General features: G+C 57.6%; 1 protein-coding gene across 3 annotated transcripts; it reads left to right on the top strand.

The window, feature by feature from the left end:
* Positions 1 to 8,968: 8,968 nt before the first annotated feature.
* MAFF (MAF bZIP transcription factor F) lies at positions 8,969 to 19,330 on the top strand. 3 transcript variants are annotated; one of them, XM_045834886.1, is made up of 3 exons: positions 8,969 to 9,196; positions 17,012 to 17,077; positions 17,681 to 19,330. In XM_045834886.1, the coding sequence occupies exons 2-3, from the start codon at positions 17,042 to 17,044 to the stop codon at positions 18,119 to 18,121; spliced, it is 477 nt and encodes a 158-aa protein (XP_045690842.1). In that variant the 5' UTR covers positions 8,969 to 9,196; positions 17,012 to 17,041; the 3' UTR covers positions 18,122 to 19,330. The 3 variants fall into 3 exon arrangements, with proteins under 3 accessions (XP_045690842.1, XP_045690840.1, XP_045690841.1); XM_045834884.1 differs by lacking the exon at positions 8,969 to 9,196 and adding an exon at positions 9,405 to 9,538; XM_045834885.1 differs by lacking the exon at positions 8,969 to 9,196 and adding an exon at positions 9,723 to 10,130.
* The last annotated feature ends 864 nt before the right edge of the window (positions 19,331 to 20,194 follow it).

Here is a 20,194-nt window from a genome sequence, read left to right as displayed (position 1 = left end):
TGCTTGCTAATATGTAGCCTGTGGATAAGCAGCCTGTTTGTATAAGAATCCTAGGAACTCACTTCAAAAGATACAAACTCTGACCTTCAGGCATCCCCAGGCCTGGAAGACTTGCTGACCTTCAGCCTCGGAGCCAGAGTGACGTAAAGCCAGGATAAGTAAACCAGGATGACGCACACAGGCCCATCATTTGCCTTATCGGAATGGACTGTGCTCGTCTGCTCCTGGAGAACTTTTCAACCCCCTCCCTTGATTTCTTTGTTCTGCTTCCCGTCTCCCTCCTCATAAAATTCTCTGCCTGCCCTGAGGTGCTGAAATGGGCTTTGTGACTAGAGTCCCCCATCTCCCCAGGGAGGTGGGCTTTGAGACAGGAGTCCCCCATCTTTCCGGTGGCCAGCACCTGAAAATAAACCACTTTCCTTACACCCACACCTGTCTCTCGAATTTGGCTTTCACCAGGGCAGGCAGCCGGCCCCGCGTTTGGTTACACTCCCTCAAGGAGGGAGACGGAAATGTAACCCACATGCTAACAGGACAATTTCCCACTCTTACCCTGTTTGATCCTCACAACCACCCTGAGAAGTGCTAATATCACCCCCACTTTGTAGATGAGGAGACCAAGGTTCCGTAAGGGGAAATGACCCCCAGAACCCTATGTCAATTAGAGGCAGACCCAGAATCAGGATCTGCCTTGTCGTCCCTTCCCCTAAACCGTGGAAGTCCGGCGATGTTCTCGGCGTTGATGAGCCGCCGTGAACAAAATAGACGAAGGTCTCTGCGCGTGCGCGGTGCTTGCAGTCTGGCGGGGCAGGACCGTGATAAACAAGATAGAGAAGTCGAACACACGGGGTGTTTTGCTGAAGTCTGCAGGTGAAATGTTGGGATGTCGGCATCTTTCTTTCAAAAACAACCTTGAGTGTTGAACCTGGGGTCGTGTGTGTGAGTGCCGTTGCACTAGTCCTTCCGTATCTGTGATTGAACATTTTTATAATTAAAAAGTTAATTATCAACTTTTTATAAGTTTATAAATACAGTGTGCTGGATATACGCCCTACAGTGAACGCAGGGTGGCCGAGGAGGGCCTCGCTGAGAAGGGCGACGTTTCAATAAAGACCTGAGTGGTCATTTCGGTGGGGGGAGGGGAGGGGCGGTACAAGGGGGGATAAATGGCAATGGGAACAAACACAATGAAAAAAACTGGACTGAAGAAAGACCTGAGGCTGATGAGAGGGCGAGCCTCGCGATGACCCCGGGGAGAGTGTCCCCCGTCGGGGGAGCACCGGGAGCAAAGGCCCTGAGGCGGCCCCGTCTTGCGAGTCTCGGGAGAAGCAAGGACGCGAGTGTTCCTGGAGAGGAGAGAGCAGAGGCAGAGCAGGCAACGAAGCCGAAGGGCTGTGGGGGCCTGTGCAGCTCTGTGGACTGTCGCAAAGGTTGCACCTTCCCTGGGTCGGACAAAGGGGCCTATGGAGGCTTCCGAGCGGAGGAGTGGCCTGATGGGACGTACGTTTTGACGGATCCGTTACAGAACAGACTGTAGGGGCAAGGCGGAGGCTGGGAGGCCAGGGAGGAGGCTAAGGCAGACACCCGAGTGGGAGACGACAGTGTGACTGTTGTGCCATGGGATTGTCACAATGGCGGCGTGTGGCAGAGGGGGTCTGGGTCACGACAAAACGTGCAGGGCGGAGAGGGCGCTGCGAGGAGGCATCGCTGCACTCCGCCCTGAGGGACGTGTTCTGAGACGACGCGGAGCAGGGTGGGTGGACTCTCCCGCCTGCCACCTGCCCCGTAAACAAAGTGGGACTGGAGTGCAGCCACCCATTTGTTTGCACACGGTGGTACTGGCAGCAGTGTTGAGTCATCGTGACAGAGGCCATATGGTCCTCAAAGTCGTTACTATTTCTATCTGGCCCTTTAGATAAAAAAAAAAAAATTACCAACCCCTACTCCTGTTCTTAAGTTAGGTTTGAAAGAAAGGTTGAATAGGAGTTTGCCAGCTGGGTTAGGAGAGCAAGAACATTCCAGCGGGAAAGAACCGTATGGCCACGAAGAGGTCGTGCGGATTGTTGGGGAGCGGCAGGAGGCTGGGCCCTGCTGGCACCTGGTATGTGAGCGGGTGAGCCGGTGGGTGCGCCTCAGGGGCCAGGCTCGAAGGGTCTCCAGGGCCAGGCTGTGGGTGAGGACCTGGCCCTGCAGGCAGTGGGGCCCCAGAAGGGTTACAGGCAGGAAAGTGACGTGGAAAAAAATCCCCTCTGCGGCTGTGAGAGAGGTCACCGAAGGGCACAGAGGTCATGAGGCAGCTGTGTGAATCCACGAATGATGTGGCTTCTGCCTGGATGCAGGGCCCGTGGGTCTCGTGCCCTCCTCAGGAAGGAAATGAGCGCCAGTGACCTTGAGCTGCGAGGCAGCAGCCACGACTTCCCAGCCCAGGGGCAGGGGAAGCCAGTCCTGACCAGCAAAGACGGGATTTCCCCAGCCCGGGGCTCCCAGGACAGACTGTGGCCGGAGGAGAGGCTGGTGCTCAGGACCAGGGGGCCTGGGTGGTTTTGCCAGCAGCTGGCCTGAAGCTGGGGCCTGAAGCTGGGGCCTGGGGGATGGTGAGGGTGTGGGCAGGCAGAGTGGATGGTATTTTGGGGGCGCGGGCCAGCCTCTCGGGATGCGAGTCCAGTGGGGGACTCCTGGGGGGCGGTCAGAGTGAGCACGGCCTTCATCCCACCCTTTCTTCTCTGGCCTGGCCTTCTCAACCTCGCTTCAGTCTCTTCAGCCAGTAATTTTGAAGAACATGCTATGTGCACGGCCTCCCGCCTGGGGGCTCGGGGACATGAAAGATGTCTGTAGTCCTGCCCTTGGAGTTCGAAATTTAACACAAACTCGCCCCAGATACACAGATAGTTGCTCACTGTGAAAAAGCCAGGGGGTATGAGGCACGTAGGGTTTTCCTGAAGACATCGTGATGTTCCAGTGGGTCGAGTCCATGGGGCAGGATGGGCTGGAGAAAGCTGCAGAAACAACCCCACAGTCTCGCTGGCTGAACACAGGTTGATGTCTTTGTTCACACTATCTGTCCAATGTGGGGAGGGGTGGGGCTTCCTTTTATCCAGGTCACGCAGGGACCCAGGCTGCGGGGGCTCCTCCCCAGCTCAGGTGTGGCCGGGGGTCTGCACATTGTGAGTTGGGGGCCAGCTCGTTCAGGTTCGCTCAGAAGTGACGTGTGACTCATGCTCGCTTTTCATTGGCCAACGCATGTCACATGGTCGTACCTAACCTCAAGGGAGGTGGGAATCACGGTCCTACCACGTGGCCAGAAGGAGAGGAGCCAGAATAGTTGTGAACGTCCCAAGTGGCTCGTACATTGACTGACCAGGCAACAAAGTTCTATTTTGTTAGTGATGACAGAAACCTCCATGCCTATGACCTCACCTGCAAGTCACATTGTCATACTCCCGTGCAGTCTTCAGCAGAGAGGTTCCTAAACAATACATAAACTAATTTAATAAAGCAACACAGCCGTATTTTTAGAGATTCCCAGAAGAGGGAACTGAGTGAGAGGAGTAGGGTTCTAGGGGATCGGGATTAGAGTGAGTCGGACTCTCTTGACTGTAAGTGGCAGAAACCCAACTCAGAGGGGCGTACCTGACGGCAAGGTAATCGGAGAGCCTCGCAGAATCCACGGAAGAGATAACCAGCTAAACGCTAGAGGGGCCTCAGGGCGAGTCGGACCCTTCACGGCCTCCCTCCTTCAGCATGTCCACCTTATTCTCTTCTCTGGAAGGAGACATGTTTTTACCATCAGAAAGTACTGACCCACATCCTGGCTGGTGTGGCTCAGTGGATTGACTGCCACAGCCTATGAACCAAAAGGTCGCTAGTTCGATTCCCAGTCAGGGCACATGCCCGGGTTGTGGGCCAGGTCCCTTAGTTGCGGGGCAGATGAGAGACAGCCAACTGATGTTTCTCTCTCACATCAATATTTCTCTCCCGCTCTTTCTCCCTCCCTTCCCCTCTCGCTGAAAATAAATAAAATATTAAAAAAAAAAAAGAAGAAGAAGAAAAGAAAGTACTAACCTTCTTCCAGGAAGGGCTCTAATTGGACCAATTTGGGTTGTGCCCACCCCCGAGCCAATCAGCTGTGGCTGGGAGTTGTGACCTATGATTGACAGTAGCCACAGTCAGCTCTGGCAGCCCCCACTCTAGCCGGGGGTGGGCAGAGTCATCAGAAGGGAGAGAGAGCGTGGCCCCTGGATCAGACCGGCCTGAGGTTAAGTTCTCCTCTGCCAGGGACGAGCCGTGTGATATAGGGCAAGTCCCTCACCTCTCAGAGTCTCAGTCTCCTCCCCTAAGACACGGCGATGGTGCTATCTAATTCCTAAGACAGTGGGAGAGGATTAAGGGCCCCGAGATGCACCACACCCAGGAACCAACAGGGGTGGGGGGTGGGGGTCTCCCTGAACCCAACATAAATCAGTCTGATTCCTCCACTTCACCATGGGGCCGATCCTACGTGAACCACCATTCGGTGGGAAGGGCTTTGTGCAAAGGAAAAGTTGGGTTTTAAAGACATTGAAATGTGTTTTAAAAAATCCTTTTTGGGATGGTTGGTTTATTTGGCAGTGGGAGCAAAGAGCCAGGAAAACACAAACCATGCAAACAAGCCCTAGGCCCGCCCTTAGCACAGTGCCGGGCGCACAGGAAGCATCCCTTGAACACAGCCACAGTGACCATAAACAGTAATAGTGATAAGCAGTAACAAGAAACGTAGGGGGCCTGAGTCTGGGGGAAGCACCCAGAACAAGGTCAGCTGTCAAAAGGTGCTGAAAGACATTCTCCCCTCTGACCTCACAGCCACCCAGCAGAGGGGACCACGGGGGAGGTAGGACCTGGTCCAGCTTATGGAGAGCCGTCCTGCTGAGGGGGGCAGGGAAGGCCCAAGGGTCCGGGAACAGGGGCTCACAGGGGTCCAGAAACCAGACCGCAGGGCGGGAAGGGCCTCCAGAGGACCCTCCGTGGGGAAGTGTCCGAGCCAGCCCCGGCCTCCCCTGCCAAAGCCCCGCTTCTCGCCGCCTCGCTGTGTGGGGCGCTCTGCAGAGTCAATTTCATGTGAAGAAATTTCACTGTGGTTTGAGGTTGCTTCAAAACCACTGACCTAATACTACGCGCTCACAGCAGTTGAGGAAACCGAGGTCGGGAGCGGAAAGCCCCGTACAAGGCATAGCCAGAGATGGGGTCTGCAGACCTGCAGAGCTGCAGACCTCAGCTTGGGTCACTGCTACTGAGCACCTACTAGTGGGCAAATCGCCTACTGTGGGCCAGGGTCCTGAAGGGCGGGTGGTGCTTGGGTGCTGTCTGGTGTTTTGGGCCCCAGGCAGGTGAACGGGGAGGGAGGGATCAGCTGGGCCGGTCGGAGTCCCGCGGGACCGTGCTGGCAGAGGGCAGCTCCTCCCCAGGAACTCTGCAGGGTGAGGCTGGCACCAGCTGCGTGTCACCCACCAGGGCTGAAACAGATTGCTTGGAGGACGTGTCCCGGGGACTCCAGGGAACACATCTCTCTCTAACCCAACAGTTGCTGACCACCTATTTCATACCAGGTATTGTGCCCAGTGCTCAGGTGTGAACACGTTCAATTGTTTCACAATCCATGAAGTAGGCACTGTCAGCACACCTGGCTTACAAAGGGGGAAACTGGGGCAGGGAAAGATTAAGACACTTACCAGGTAAAGGGTAAGGACTAGGATTGGAGCCCACAGGCTAATTTAAGAGCCCCTACTCTATAGCCCCTACTTTGGAGAAGGCAAAAAAAACACAACTTTTATTAAAACAAACATTGCAGGAATAATGAGAACGTTTGTATGTTCTTCTCCCAGATTCCCCCGATGTTAATATTTTATCTCATTTTTTATAATCATCAAACTGACTATTGCTTTGTTTAGGGAGTATTACATGATACTCCTTGTTTAGAAACACACCCGTGTGTGTTGCCTAAAACGGAGAACTTTGCTTACATGACCACAGGGCAGCGATCAAAGCCAGGAAATTCACATTGATGCGGCGCTCTTATCTAATCTGCAGCCCTTGTTCGGATTTTACCGATCCTCTTAATAATGTCCTTACAGCGAAAGGAAATCCTGGATGACCCACTGCAGGCAGCGGTCCTGTCTCCTTTACTCCGTTATTCTGGAACGGTTCCCCATCCTTCTCCCTCCTGATGCTGACATTTTTTTAAAGCGCACGGCCCGGTCACGTTGTAGAACACCTCTCAATGTAAATGTGCCACACGTTTCCCCACAGTTAGATTCATTGTATGAACTTCTGGCAGGAACGCCAACGGCAGTGACGTTGTGTCCTTTTCAGGGCATCGTTTAGGAGAAAGACGTCTCGGTGAGTCCCGCTACTGGTGATGCCAACAGTGGGCTGTTAGTTAAAGGTGGTGTCCGCCAGGTTTCTCCACTGCTGGGTCACTGTCTTTCCATTTGTAATTTAATAACTGCCTGTGGGGGCGATACTTTGAAACTAGGTAAACATTGCGTTTCTCATCAGGACTCTCCTAACCCTTGGTGGTCTCACTGGGATCCATCGATTAGTGCGGAGGTTGCCTAGTGGTCGGTTTCTAACTCCATCCTTCCTTCTACCGGCAGAGGGGTTTACCTTCTCTGTATTCATTCATTTGTACGTACGGACCCCTGGTGTCTTCACTCATCCAATCGTTTATAATCCATCATTGCTGTCACTTCTTTTTGAAGCTGAAACTGTCCCAGACTTGGCCAGTAAAAAAGCCCTTCAAGCCAGAAAGCTTCCACTTTCAAATATGACATTGCACCCGTGCTCCTTGACCTTGACCAAACAGGGAGCCACACCTGTGGGGAACAGTCCCTGATGGGTGGATACTAAAGTACTGACAACCTAATTCGGGGTTGGGAGCAACGGATTTAGGCAGCATGGCACCCAGGGGTGTCGTGTGGTCTGAGAGGGATTAGTTCACTAGTTGAGCACCTACTGTGGCCTCAGCCCTGGAGAAGCTCATAGAGTGTGGGGGGCAGGGGGGACCAACAATCACAAATATGCAGTTTCTAAAATCGAGAGCTTTTGTGCCCCAAGAGGTAACATGATTGGTTCTCATAGATATGTAAATATAGTACGCATGGGCAATCTGGGGAGAGGTGGTCAGGAGGGATTCGGTGCCAGATAAAGCTGACTCGTCATCACAGCGGGCCAGTGTGCAAACGAAACCCAAGGCCTCGGGGCGGGGAGGGACAAACGTCACAATCCCCGGTGGACCAAGGCTGGGAGCAGGAGAGCATAGCAAGGGCTCTGAAGTCAGATTACATTCCATCGCGGGAAGGGGAAGACTTGCGGGTGGGCGGGGCTCCACACGCAGGCCTCCGGGCTGGGGAGGCCCTGTTCCCCGGGCAGTAGCATGAGGTAGGTGGTCTGACCTCAGCTGCACGGAAGAGATGGCTCTTGGAGCGACGGCAGGCACTTCAGGCAATGGGAACAGCAAAGGAAAGAAAGAATACGTGGCCGTACTCCCCTGCTTGGCCCCCAAAGCTGCCTCTTCTGGGCAGGGCTCACTGAACACACCCCTCCATCTACGCTGGGCCCTACACGGTTGGGCATAACCCCCAACATCTGGACCAGGAACCAGCCAGACCTGGATTCGAATCGCAGTTCTTGTACTTATCAAGCTGTGGGACTTCGTTCGGCAAGTGACTTCACCCCTCTGAGCCCCCACTCATGTATGTCCTCCACATTGTTTTCTCAGCCGAGGGCGTGTCCTGTGTTAAGCACTGTCCTGGGCACAGGGCGTGGAGTGGTGAACGAGATAGAGAAGACTCTACTCTGACGAAACATCTGATTGAGGGGGAAAGACACCAAATAGTAAGCAAACACGTAAACAAGACAATGCCCTATGGAGTTATTGAGGGTATAGAAAAACCAGACTTTACAGGTGGGGACTCCTTCAGCCAGGAGGTCAGCGACATCTGAGCTGACCTGAAAGGTGAGAGAGAACCAGGCAGCGAACAGAAGAGGAAACAGCCAGTGCAAAGGACCTGTGGCAGGAGTGAGCTTGGTGTGTTTGGGGAGCAGTGGGAAGGGCAGGGGGGGCTGAGGAGCAGGGGTGAGGGCAGAGGGGCAGGAGGGGAGGCCGGAGAGCTGGCAAGAGGCCAGATGGCTCAGGGCCCTGTAGGCCAAAGGGTGGAGGATCGTTTATATTCTAAATGCGCAGGGAGGCTGGAGAGAGGATGGAAGTGTACGTATCCGATCTTTGCTTTGAGAGAAACACTGTCTGCTGTGTGAAGAAAACCTGGGGAGGCTGTCAGCGGGCTGCTCCCGGTTGTCCCGGTAAGTGGATGGTGGCCGGACGGCGTGGTGGGACTGAGGGTAGGGAGCGGTGCAGGGCTGTCAGGCGCAGAATCGGGTCAGAGGCAGAGAAAGGCGGACCCCTGACGCAGGGAGGACAGGGTGGAGCAAGGCCCGTGGGATTGGGCTTCAAAGCTAAGATGGGGGAGACTGCGGGTGTGGGTTGCCGGGGTCGGGCTGACATCAGGGGGTGGATTTTGTCTGTGTAGAGAGTGTCTGCCGTCCCCATCTGGCACCCACGTGGAAGGGGCAGTGGGCACTTGAATAATGAGTCAGAGGAGCGGCTTCGCTCTAGAAATACAAGTTTGGAGCTCACGGGCATATAGACGGCATTTGAAACCACGGAATGGGATGAGATCATCGTGGCAGAAGGTGTAGGTCGAAAGAAAAGGTCTGGGACTGTCGACTGTAAGATGAGCCAAATGACACCTTCACCCACGCGGCTTTCGCGAGGAGTCACGTGAACGCCACCAGCCTAATAGGGATTGAGAGTCCTGGGGCGGGGCCTGGGTGTGGGCGGGGCCTAAGTGGGCGGGGCGGGGCGGAGTGGAGGAGCGCAGAGGCCGCTCAGGGAGGTGACGTCACCGCATGACTGGGTTTTTATGAATGAAAGGAATCCTGTGAGTGAGTAATTCCGGGAAGCTCGTCTTACAACTTCGCAGCGGCCTCCCGCGCCGCCCGCCCCACAACAAAACTCAGCCCGTCGCTCTCGGGAGCCAGGTTCAGAGCGACCAGCGGTCGGGACCGGAGCGGAGACGGGCCGGAGCGCGGGCCGGACGGCAGCCCGGACGGCAGCGGGACCCGCGCGTTCCAGGGGCGCCAGGAGAAGCGGATCCAGAGCAGGGTGAGGATCGTGGGTCCGGGACAAGGACCGGCGCACGGGGCCCGAGGCAGCAGGGTCTCCCTGTCCCCGGTACGTGCCTGGGGCGGGGCGCCGGAGCCGGCTCAGTCGGCGCTCCAGTGTACCCACGGCTCGGAGGGTAGGCGGGGAGGGGAGGGGAGGGGCAGAAGTCCGGGGAACGAGTAGGGGCAGAAACAAGCTTGGCGGGGTGCGGAGGTGATGGGCCTCTTCCGGGGGCGCCGGCCTGGAGGCAGCGAAGCCCGGCAGGAAGGGGCATCGCGGGCTGGAGAGCGTCAGCGTCTGCCCAGGCGGGGCCCGGGGCGGTGTGTGCACATACGTGACTCGGTGAGAACAGTCCCTGGACTGGTGCCCGCAAGCCGGGCGTGCTCGGTTTGTTTACGCAGGGCGTGTGTGTGTGTGTGTGTGTGTGTGTTCCCTGGCCTGCGTCCTGAATATCCTGCCTGATGCGTGTGCGCGAGGTGTACTGTGGAGGGAGGGAGGGAGGGAGAGAGTGAAAGAGAGAGGGAGAGAGACAGAGAGGCAGCCGCGCACTCCCAGGCGGTGGAGAACCCTAGGGCCTGTGTACCAGCGGTGCATACCCTGGAAGGAGTGTGCCCAATGAGTAAATGCGGAATAGGGACCTGAGCTAGGGAAGCGGCTCGGTTTGTGGTCACACGGGGGCTGGGAATTCTCAGGCTGTCCCCTTTCCACAAGCCCCTGCTGTTGCGGAGTTTCCCAGCGCTGGGGCCATGTGACCTGCTGTTTGTCCCCTGCCCTGAGCCTGAGCTTGCAGCCACAGGGTGGGACAAAGTATCAAAGACCCCGCCCCCCAGGACTGCGGATGAGGCAGGCGGACCCTCTGGCCTGTCCTTCACCCCCAGGGGCGCCCATCCCTTCAGGCTCCGGAGGAAGTGGACCCCCACAGCAGAGCGGGAAGGTAGGAAGGAATCCTGGGCTTCCTCTGTCTGGTGGCTACTCCGGGCTGGTCCGGGTTCTGGAGCTTGTACCTGCTGGGTCTGGGAGGGTGAGACCGGAGGATGGGGTGGAGCTGGTTTCTGCCCTCCTGGTAGTTTCAGTTACAAGTGGGACTAGTCTGACACAATTGTTGATGGCTGGACCTGAGGATCTAGTTGAGGGACTGGGCCAGCGGGACTTCCCAGAGTCCTCATCCCGGGGAGGCATGGTCAACAGGCAGTGGGACAGGTGGTCTCAGTGCACGAAGGGCTAATGTGTGAGAGGTGGGGGCCCACCCCAGCCCTAGATCCCCCATATCAGCCCTGCAGAAATCTGTTTAGCCCGGCAGCCTGAGAGATGGGCCTGGGGCTAGGGATTCCTGGGTTCTATTCTGCCCTCCCCTTCTTCCCAGCCACGGGGCTATAGCATCCTGGAGGGTGGTCAGTGGAGCTTGCTGGGATGAAGAACCAGATGACCTTTTAACTTTGAATCTCTGAGCCCCGGTGAGTTCTGCTACTGCAGTGGGGAACCTCAGTCTCCCCATCTGCGGCAGGAACTCAGCGACATCCAGGTGGCAGGATAGGGGTACAAAGGGGGAGGTACGGCAGCCTCTACACACAGGCTTTTTCCCAGGGGAACTGTGGGAGAGAACGCAGAGCCAACAGCCTCAGGTCAAGGCCAGGGATGTCCAGGAATGTGTGGGGTTCGAGGAAGGGAGGTGGGCCTCAGGAGCACAAGAACCAGTCGGGCCCACCCTCAAAGCTGGGCGGGAAACATCCCTGAGTAGGGCTGGGGGTCAGTGGACCTACGGCTGGGTGGCTCAGTCACCGGTGGGAAACTGGTGCTGAAAGCCTCGACCTCCCACTGGGTCACACCTGGGTCTCCACGAGGGTCTGCGACCCCACGTGGGCTCCCTTGGCCCCTGTGCCTCCCTCAGTCCTGATGCTTTTAGCCTGCATTGCCAGGGGCTCTGCCACGGACCGATGCTGGCGATGAGACCGTGACCAGACCAGGTCCACAGCCTGCCCTCTGGGAGCTTATGGTGAACGAGAGGGGGCACCGTTGAAGGAAGAGCTGCTAAACTGCAGACCAAACCACAGCGGAGCGGGGTGGTATGAGAGGGAAGTCCCTGTGGCTTGCAAGTATACAGCACAGGCGCACCTCATGTTTTTGTGCTTCGCTTTAAACATTGCACTTTGCAGATACTGTGTTTTTGACAAACTGATGGTCTGCGGCAACCCTACATGGGGCAAGTCTGCTGGCGCCATTTCCAACAGGCTCAAATAATGGCCGGCATCTTTCAGAAACAAAGTCTTTATGAATAATGTTCATTTTTTTTTAGACATAATGCTATGCACACTTAACAGACTACAGTATAGTGTAAACATAACTTTTATTGTACTGGGAAACCAAAAAATTCCTGCAACTTGCTTAATTGTGATATTTGCTTTATTGCCGTGCTCTGGAACCACACCCAGAGGATCTCCAAGGTAGGCCAGTAACAGGGCTTCAACTTACCTAGGGCAATCAAGGAAGGCTTCCCCGAGGAGGTGACCAGTGAGCCAGGTTGTCAGATGGAGTGAGTAATGATGGTCTGTGAAGCCCTAAAGGGCAGAGGCTGTGATTCATCCTTGGCCCTTCAGGGCGTTTGGGGTCTGGCACATAGTAGATGCTTCTTGGCGTTGGCTGATTGAACGAATGAATGAGCACTGGGTCCAAGAGGATCCTGGGAGATAGTGGACAAAGAACATGACTGAGGCCTAAAGGCCCCACTGTGTCAGCTGGGGGAGGGGGATGGCTGGCATCACAGTGTTTTGAAATGGGCTGAACATAGGTTTGCAGGTCTGTGTCAGTAATGATTCTCTGACAGCCTTGGGGAAAAACAGATGGTGGGGTCAGAGGTGGAGGCGGGCAAGACTAGAAGCCAGTGAGGAGGCAGCTATGGTCATAGTTAAGCTGAAAGAGGAAGTGGTCCCTGGCTGTGCAGGTTGAGCAGAGGAATAGTCAAAGCTCATAGTTTCTGAGTTTGTTGTTCTCATGCCCCTGCCTCCAGGAAGCCTTCACTGATTTCCTTTGTATCTCTGGGATCTCCACTCTGCTAGTGGTCCTGGGGCTCCGTTCCAAGCCAGAATCTGATGCTCTAAACTCTAAGAGTGTCAGGCTAGAAGGTACCTTAGGCTTGGTGGGGGTCCAGCCTGTTGGGAAAGCGAGGCCCCCAGAGAGGGAACGGCGTCCCCGGAGTCACACAGTGAGTGTGAGCGGGCTGCAGAGCTGGAGCTGGATTCCCAGGGCTCCTGCTTTCCTGAGGGGCTGAGCCCTCCCAGCTTTGCTCCCCTTTCCAGCAGGGAGGAGGCTCCACCAGTGCTGGTTGCCAAGGCCCGGGAAAACACATTTTTTCCCTCTGTCCTCACAGAGGAAGCAAAATGGTTCAGCAGCCAGAGAGGAGCCCGTGCCAGCGGGTGGGTGGGCCGTCTGCAGGATGTCCCTGGAATGGACGGAGGGGGGGCAGGAGGGAGGGAACTGTGGGAGGTCTTGTGGCTGCAGACTGGGCGGGGCAGCTGTCAGTCTCCCAAGGGTAAGTTTATTCTCTGTGCCTCCGAAAGAATGTTAGGAACCTGCAGCCCCTGGAGGTTGCTCTGCTGGCCCCAAAGGGAAGAAGCTCTGTGTGTGTGTGTGTGTGTCTGGCACTGAGGAAAGAACCCTGAGCTGGGGTTCAGGACTCCTGGGTTCCAACCCACCACTGCCACTAAACAGCTGCTTGGTTGTCTCAGTGACAGAACAAGGAGGTTGGATCAGCCACTGTCTCAGGCCCAAGGTCTACCCACCATACTGGCCAAGGCAGCCCGGTAGAGGGTCCGGCTCTGTGGTTTAGAGCAGCCCCTGGCCTGGGGCTGGAGGCTAAGAGCCTCTGGTTATCAGAAAGTTCCCCCTTCTTGTGACTTTCTGTGATTGCCTGACTTTGCTGACCTAGGGACATTCCTGGGCAAACATGAGTGTCTCAGCTGACATTCAGGATGTGGGCGAGGGGGCTGAGGCTAGACAGGAGGAGGAGGAGGAGGAAAGGAGAGAAGAACAGGTTCAGAGCCTCCCTAGGGCCCAAGAGTACGCAGAATCGCAGCCGGCCCAGTGGGTGGGGCCTTTAGTCACTTTACAGCACAGGGGGAGGGGGGAGAGCAAGAGAAGCCAACCACCTGCCATTTCTGGTCTTGTCCAAGCCACTTGTATTTTACACACCAAGGCTCCTGTAATCGTCCCCACTTTGCAGGTGAGGACACCAAGGCCCAGAGAGCAGAAATGACTTGTCCAAGGGGCCAAGCCTCCGAGTTTCTGCATCAGCCATAGCACCCAATGCTCAGCACCCAGCACCCAACAGGCTCTCAGTTAACCTATGTGGGGAGAGGCTTACCCCCTCCCACCAGGTCTCTCTGTATCACCCAGGTTGCCAGTGTCACCTAACACCCAACTCCCCCCGTAGCCAGCAAGGTGGCCTGGCTGTCTGCATGCGTTTGCCTATCCCTGGCAGACCCCACAGGAGCCCTGGCACATCCGAGTGTGTGGCCTTGGAGACTGGCCAGTCCGGCCTCCTCTCCAACACCACCCCGTTTTAGCTGTGTGACCTGGACTGCTCTACCGACCTCTCTGGGCATTATCTCGCAGGGCTGTTGGGAGGACCAGGATTCGGTGGTCAGAATCCCTTCTGACCGGGGGGCAGGCAGCCACTCACTTGCTGTGTGAGTTCAGGCAAGAGATGTCCCTCCCTGGGTCTTCTCCCCCCCTTGTGTAAAGCCAGGAGGTGGGGGCCTTTCCTGTGCGACCCCAGTCAGTGGGGAGATGCCGGGTAGAAGGGAGACCCCAGTGATTGCTGCAGGCCTGGCCCCCCTGGACAGACCCGGCTTTTCTCATGACCCCTCAGAGGCTCACTGACCTCTACCCCTGGCTCCACCAAAACTCTGAGAGCAGGTGTTATTTTTACAGACACGTGGAGACCCAGAGGGGTGGGGTAGCTTGCCCAAGGTCACACAGCCTGGCAAACAGAGATGGGACTCAGCTCCGGGCTTGATTCTTAATCCAGTGCTCCTCTCCTCATTCCCCACGCCCGACCTGGGGGCCAGGCATCCCGAGGACAGAACCCCTCCTGCTCCTGTCCCCCCCTCTCCTAGCATCTGGTACCAGCCCTGCCATGCAGACTCCGGGAAGCAGGTGAAAAGGAGGGAGAACTGGAGGTGCGGCCAGGAGGTTTTACTCTCCATAGTGTTCAGCTGGGCTTGGGCTTGGCACTTGGTCTGGACACCGACAGGCTAGGGGACGGATGGTGTCAGGGACCATACCCGTCCACCCCTCCCTGGTGCCTGCCCTCTGCCGGGCCCCACCTGGTGGCCTCAGAACCCAGACCTGCCTCGGCCCAGTGCCTGCTCATGGAGCTCCCTGTCTGGTGGGCAGACAAGGAAACAGACCGTTACAATGCAGGGGAGTGCCTTACACAAGCCCTAGGGGTCAGGGAGGGCTTCCTGGAGGAGGCGACGTCTATACCCAGAGCAGAAGGGTGAGTAGGAGTCTGTCAGATGAAGGAGGGGAGAAGTGTCACAGGGTGTGGGGCGGCCCAGAGGCGAGAAAGCGTGGGGTGGGAGGAAATGAAAGAAATTCCACGTGGCTGGAGCGCAGCACAGAGGTGGAGGGCGGTGGGAGGTGAGCCTGGGAGCCATGCGGGGGGCTTGGACCCTGCCCCCAGGGTAGTAGGGTGCCACAGCAGGTCCACATCTGGGTGACAACGTGGTCAGACTCACGTGGTGGAAAGACCCTCTGAGCGCGGTATGGAGGATGAGTGGACAAACCAGGACCTCCCTGAGGGGGGTGTTGGGGGGGAGGTGGCCTGCAGTGAAGGGTAGCATTAGGGTGGGGGGGTGGATGAGGGTCTCCAAGTGTCTGTGACAACAGGCTAAGGTCCTGACTTGGGACTTTCTGGGCCTCAGTTTCCCCCTCAGCTCTACCACAAGGGCGCAGGTGGCTCCGGAGACCCTCCTCGCCCCTGGGCCAGCGTGGCTGCCTCCGTCAGGAGGGGACCTCTGGAAGGGCCAACTTCCCTTTCCTGTGCTAGTCCTTGCTTCCCTCTGGGCGTCGGATCCCCTGGCCGCGTGGGCTGGAGGGGCTGGGGGATTTCTAAGAAACCCTGCTGGACTGTCCCCACCTCGGCCTGAGTCACGCCGAGAATTCAGCAACCGTTACTGGGGCTTCTACTCCGTGCCAGGCACCGCTCTGAGCACTGGGGACACAGCCGTGGACAGGACAGGACCCCTGCTGTCCAGAGCTGGCCTGCTAATGGGGAGGCAGCCCCTGACCAGATAGGTAAAATGCACGTGGGGGATAATAATCACAACACACACAGTGAGACATGCCATAGAGATGCAGGCCGTGGGGAAGGGAGGGTGTGCGCATGCGTGTGCGCGCGTGTGGGCATGTGTATCGGCACTGAGTGACAACATGAGGTTTGCAGAGGGACCCGCAGGACGAGAGGAAGCACACTCTGTGGCTATTTGAGGGAAGAGGGTGTGGGGCAGGTGGGAGAGCCAGCGCACGGGCTCCGGGGAGCCGTGTGTGTGGCAGGTGTAAGGCGGCGGGTGCAGCTGGAGCAGCGGGAGAGAGGGGGAGTGAAGCAGGAGCTGAAGCCAGGCATTTGCTGAGGCCACATCACTGGCGCCTCCTGGGCCGCTGTGGTGACTCGGGCTGTAATCCAAGTGACCTGGGAGCCACGGGAGGGTCCTGGGAGAGGAGTAACATGAGCTGACTTAACACACGGCCACCCTGTATCACTGTGGGGAAACCGAGGCACAGAGAGGTTCACTGACGTGCCCGCCGGAACCCCACCACTGGTGAGTGGGACGACCTCTGAAAGGCCCCAGGGTGTCTGGTGCCCAAGTCCTCGCACTTTCTATTTTCCCACCATGTCTCTGCGAGACGCCCGGGCCAGCCAGAATGGGTCAGAGGCCAGCCCCACAGGCAGCCCAGGCCACCACGGTCTGGAGCTGGGTTTCAGCTCCTGCCCAGTGAGGCCTGACGGGATGCTGGTCTCCCACCGCCCTCCTGCCCCCTCCGCCTCTGCTCCTCACCTCCATCGCATTCCCAGGGGATTAGCAGAGGGGGAGCGGGAACTCTGGGAGACAGTGCCTTTCCCAGCCCAGAGCAATGACCCCCGGCCTGCAGAACGTACCCTCCGTGTCTCCCCAGTGCCAAGCACATGCCAGGGCGGTGCCAGATCTGCTCTGGTCTGCCCCCAGGTGGGGACGCTTTTCCAGAACACAGGCCTGAAGGAGGGAGGTCTGCGCAGGGGGAGAGCGGGGGCGGGGCTTACTGCGTTTTGACGGGGTGCTGATTGGACTCCGTGAAATGTCATTGACTAGGACATGTGTTTTCTGTGTACTTTTCTGTATGTAGCTAGTGCTTTAATGAAAAGATTAAAAACAAAACAAAACAAAACACACATGTCTGGCCCCCGTGTGGAGGAATGGCTGGGGTGGTGGGCGTCCCCTCCACTGGTGCACACTTACTGAGAACTTACCACTACGTGCCAGACGCTGAGCTAGGCGTGTTGATGTGGGGGTGGGACGAGGCCTTGACCCTCGTGGACTTACATTTCAGTGGAAGGGAAGTGGGAGGGAGAAAGACGGACCATGAGCAGGTCACCAGATGTAAAATACTTGCAGCTGAGGGGACCGTTAGGAAGGTCAGCACACGGGGATCCATGACAGGACACCAGGGGGTGCTTGAGCCAAACAGGCCTCTCGGAAGAGGGGCCCTGAGCAAAAATATATACGAGGCACAGCTGCCACGAGAAGACGAAAAGTGACCTTGGTCTCCTCTCTCCCCTAGGTCTCGGCCCGGAGAGCACCTTCTGCCACCATGTCTGTGGATCCCTTATCCAGCAAAGCGCTGAAGGTAAGGAGGCGGCTCCTGTGGTTCCCAGTCCCCCCCGCCCCCCCGCCCCACCCCCCTGCCGCACCCCTGCCCAGGCTGGGCTCCGGGTCTCCAGCCCCCCAACCCACTTCCCCTTCAGTACCTAGAACCCCCAAGAGCCGCCCAGCAGGCATCAGACATTCATGAGGTCACGGCTGGAAACCAGGAGACCGGGCTCTGGTCATAGGCTGTGCCCCCCACTTCCCCCGAGGGCAGGTCACTTCCCTTTCTGTACCCGTCCCCCCACCGGGACAGTGCCCACCGCGCTGCAGGACTTCAGAGGCGCTTTCCTGGGCTTCTTTAGCTGAGTCCGAGCCTGGTCGCTGCTGGGTCAGGATTTGGGCTGATCTCTGGGGTGGCCCCGTGTGAGTTCTGATCCTGATTTGACCCGGTTTCCCATTTGTGGGTACCTGCCCCACTTGGGGGTCTTGGAACAAGCCTAGCCACCACCTCTATGCCTATGGTGGGGTAGGTGTGGAGTGGTCCCCAGCACCCGATGCGTGCCAGGCCCCCGGCTCACGGCCCACAGGCAAGGGCGCGACCCCGGGCCTCGGCTTCCCCATGCATCCACCATGCTGCCTGCAGATCAAGCGCGAGCTCAGCGAGAACACGCCACACCTGTCTGACGAGGCACTGATGGGGCTGTCGGTGCGCGAGCTGAACCGGCACCTGCGTGGGCTCTCGGCCGAGGAGGTGACGCGGCTCAAGCAGAGGCGCCGCACCCTCAAGAACCGCGGCTACGCGGCCAGCTGCCGCGTGAAGCGCGTGTGCCAGAAGGAGGAGCTGCAGAAGCAGAAGTCTGAGCTGGAGCGCGAGGTGGACAAGCTGGCGCGCGAGAACGCCGCCATGCGCCTGGAGCTCGACGCCCTGCGCGGCAAGTGCGAGGCCCTGCAGGGCTTTGCGCGCTCCGTCTCCGCCTCCCGAGGGCCAGCCGCGCTGGTGGCCCCCGCCAGCGTCATCACCATCGTCAAGTCGGCTCCGAGCCCGGGCCCCGCCCCAGGCCCCGCCCCCGCCGCCTGCTCCTAGTGCCCGCTGCGCCCCGACCACGCCCCACTCCCAAGCCACGCCCCCGATCCCCAATCCCTTCCCGACATGCCTGAGCACAACCTCTGTCCCCAGGTGCCATTTCTCTGCAGCCACTAGCCCCTGTGGTTATCACAGGTCCTCTCCCCAGACCCTGTCTTCCTCGTGCAACCCTTGACACGGGGACCTAATAGCCCTGGGAAGGGGCGACTTGGGTGAGATAGGAGGTAGGGTGGGGTTTCGGTCAAGGGTCTCCCTTGGCTGCAAGTTCAGCCTTCTTAGGCCCGGAGGATGGGATACGGAGCGGACGAGGTTGCAGAAGAGCCATCGAGGAGAAGAGGGCCACCCCTCACTTTGTAAACTGTGTGCTCAGATTATGCCAACGGCCCCTCCCCATCTTCCTGGGATGCAGCGCTAGGTCCGGCCCCGTAGTTGTCTTGTGGGACTGTCTGGCTGGGACGCTGATGCTCCCACCTCCGCTTCAGGCCTGCGGAAATCACCTGGTGAAACCCAGTGAACAGGCGGGGAAACGGGTCTCCCGTGGATGGGCCACCTGTGCTTAGTGGTCGAACTGGGTGTCCGAGCCAGGTTCTCCCACTGCTGCCTGGAGATCCCCGGCTGTGGTTGTCAGGGGGACGGTGGGCTGGGGCTGAAACCGGCGGAAGGGCCTCTGCGGCCTGGGAGACAGCGGTGAGCCAAGGTAAGAGAAGTAGAGGGAGAGAGAAGGTGACTCAGAGGGAGGAGAGGGAAGGAGCTGGCCAGCCAGAGAGAAAGGGGAGATGAGAAGGCAGATCCTGTGGTCTTACGGCCTGGGCTGAGAGGTCCCCACCGCTTCCCTGTGACTGTCCACCCCGGGTGGGGGCTGACCACGGCCACTGATTGTTCGGGGAAGCCCAGCCCCCCTCCCCCACCCTCCCCACTGTTTATTTATTGCACGGATAAGTTATTCTCTCCAGCCGGAGCCCTAGTGACCACCCCCTGGGGAAAGTGTCATGGGGCCCGGAGCTGGACTTTATATTTTATATCTGCAAATAAATCACATTTTATCTTATATTTAGGGAAAGCCGGATAGCAACAACCAAAAAAAAGTTTTTTAAAAAAATTGCCCGGCCCCCAGAATTTATTTATTTTCTGACTTACAGTGAGCGAGCTACCCGCCTTCTGTATTTTGTAGACTCTGAATAAAGACAAGTTCTCTATTTCCACAGTGAAGACGTGTACAGCCTGGTTACTCGGGGGGGGCGGGGGGTTCTAAATGAGGGGCCCGAGATGGAGTTGTGCTTGCCCACCCCAAAAAGTTTGCTCCAGTTTGCAAATCAAAACTATGCTGTCCTGGCCGGTGGCTCAGGTGGTTAAAGCATCATCCCGGACAACGAAAGGTTTCAGGTTCGATACCTGGTCAGGGCACACACCTAGGTTGTGGGTTTGGTCCCTTGCTGGGGTGCATATGGGAGGCAACTCATTGGGTTCCCTCTCTCTCTCCCTCTCTCTCTCTCTCTCTCTCTGTCTCGCTAATGTTTTTTCCCCACCCTTCCCCCCACTTCCTCTTTTCCTCTCTCTAAAATCAATAAACATATCCTTGGGTTCGGATCAAAACAGCAAACAAACAAGCTATGCACCATCACTACTAGCTCTTGCTTGGGCTGGGGGTGGGCTGGAGGTGGACACTCGGGCAGGCAATGCCCAAACATCTGTCCTTCCATCTGGTGCCCGAGCCAAGGACCCACCTGGGGGGAGGGGGGCAAAGCCAGGGCCACAGTGGAACGTATGTTTAAGTTTCCCGGGCATCTCCTCAGTGAAAACACAGTCCCACCCAGAGAGGAAAACTCCCCGATTGGAGAGTGATCTTCCCAGCACTTTGCTACCCAGGTCTGATTTTCTGCAGCCAAGGAGCAAATCCTTCCCTCGTGTTGCGGAAGGCACCGGGAGGCAGGGAGAGGCGTGGCTTCCTCAGGCCCAGCCCGCAGGCCTAAGACGCACCTGTGGCCCAGCCCAGGCCCAGACAGACGGGGCACACTGCGGCTCAGGGAAATCGGGGTTTGAATCCACGTGAGCTTCTTCCCAGCTGTGTGACTT

The sequence above is a fragment of the Phyllostomus hastatus genome, unplaced genomic scaffold, assembly GCF_019186645.2.
Source record: "Phyllostomus hastatus isolate PE091 unplaced genomic scaffold, TTU_PhHast_1.1 phas_contig_198, whole genome shotgun sequence".
Classification (NCBI taxonomy): Eukaryota; Metazoa; Chordata; class Mammalia; order Chiroptera; family Phyllostomidae; genus Phyllostomus; species Phyllostomus hastatus.
The sequence above is the reverse complement of the archived record's forward strand: the minus strand, read 5'-3'. Positions and strand labels throughout refer to the sequence as shown.

Bases quoted from the DNA above. Each gene is read 5' to 3' on its own strand.
- MAFF (XM_045834884.1), top strand. From the start codon at position 9,413: ATGGGCCTCTTCCGGGGGCGCCGGCCTGGAGGCAGCGAAGCCCGGCAG. The intron at 9,539-17,011 runs GTGAGAACAGTC...TCTCTCCCCTAG, and splicing joins GTGTGCACATACGTGACTCG to GTCTCGGCCCGGAGAGCACC. The intron at 17,078-17,680 runs GTAAGGAGGCGG...TGCTGCCTGCAG, and splicing joins TATCCAGCAAAGCGCTGAAG to ATCAAGCGCGAGCTCAGCGA.